The following is a 1151-nucleotide window of genomic DNA, read 5'->3' as shown; positions in this document are numbered from 1 at the left end:
TAGGCTACCGGACTCGTAATCGTGAGGTTGTCGGTGGTCTAGTGGTTAGGCTACCGGACTCGTAATCGTGAGGGTTAGGGTTCGGGGGTTCGATGTTGTGTCCCTTACACGAAGGCCCCACTTGGCTCGGTCCTATCGGAGGCGGACGTTAAATTAGGAGGTCCCGCCTCTTAAATAACCTAATAGTGTTGATAGGGGCGTTAAACTCATACCATTACCATTTCAGACAAGAGCGAGTCCCAGGCCGCGTCGATGAAGGAGAGCGCCGAGAAGTGGACGGGGGCGCTGCTGACCTTGCTCAACACGCCGCGGGAGGTCAAGGACGTGACCCCGGAGGTCAGCGGGAAGTCGGGTGACGAGGGGAAGGACAAGGCGAGGAGAGAGGAGACCTCGGAGCAGGTGAGTGTGTGCTGTAGAGAGACCAAATCTTTTGATTCATTCAAATGTCAGCTGAAGTCGTTTTCTGTTTTTGAATTAATAAGATGAATATTTGGAATAATTTTCTTTAGTCAGAACACAACGTTTTATGTGACTGCAGTACATTGTACTGTATTGTAAAGCGCTCAGAGCCTGTGTACTTTAATCGTGGTTGAGCGCTATAGAAATGTCATATATTATTATTATAATATTAGTCTGTGTGACACACACAGTGGGTGTTGTAGTGAGTCGAGGGTTCGCTGTGGCATCTGTGGTGTAGAGGTTAGGCAGCTCTCTGTGGTCCGTAGGAGACCTGAGATCGATTCCCGGGTGTATAGAAATTGATACTGAGTACCTCAGACTTCCTGCTGCGATGTTGTATCCCTCTCAGCCCGGGTTAGCCCTTACAGGCAGGGTCGGAAGCCCATCTCCTGAATGATCTAAATTGTGTCAACAGGAACGTAAAAACACTTATATATGTGTTGAAACTGTCGCAAAACTCTTGCTAAAACTAAATTAAACTATAATAATAATAATGATAATTAAAAAAATACAAAATGATAGTAATAATTAGAGTGCAAATTAATACAGCGTCTAATCCGTAGAAAGCTCTCAGCACTGTACAGTGCAGAATTTTCACTAAACTGACGAATCAAAGGACAGACATTGCACACTGTGAGCCCATTTATGAATACCCCCACACATACACACACAAACACACACGGACACACATA

At 45.6% G+C, this 1151-nt stretch overlaps 1 protein-coding gene across 1 annotated transcript in view; it reads left to right on the top strand.

The window, feature by feature from the left end:
• Positions 1 to 1151, top strand: part of LOC101863607 — a gene marked incomplete at its 5' end in the record, with an annotated part of 42266 nt that overhangs the window by 4403 nt on the left and 36712 nt on the right. Inside the window, 1 exon segment of the mRNA XM_035971850.1 lies at positions 227 to 399. Coding sequence (XP_035827743.1) covers positions 227 to 399 — 173 coding nt within the window.

The sequence above is a fragment of the Aplysia californica genome, unplaced genomic scaffold, assembly GCF_000002075.1.
Source record: "Aplysia californica isolate F4 #8 unplaced genomic scaffold, AplCal3.0 scaffold00521, whole genome shotgun sequence".
Lineage (NCBI taxonomy): Eukaryota > Metazoa > Mollusca > Gastropoda > Aplysiida > Aplysiidae > Aplysia > Aplysia californica.
The sequence above is the reverse complement of the archived record's forward strand: the minus strand, read 5'-3'. Positions and strand labels throughout refer to the sequence as shown.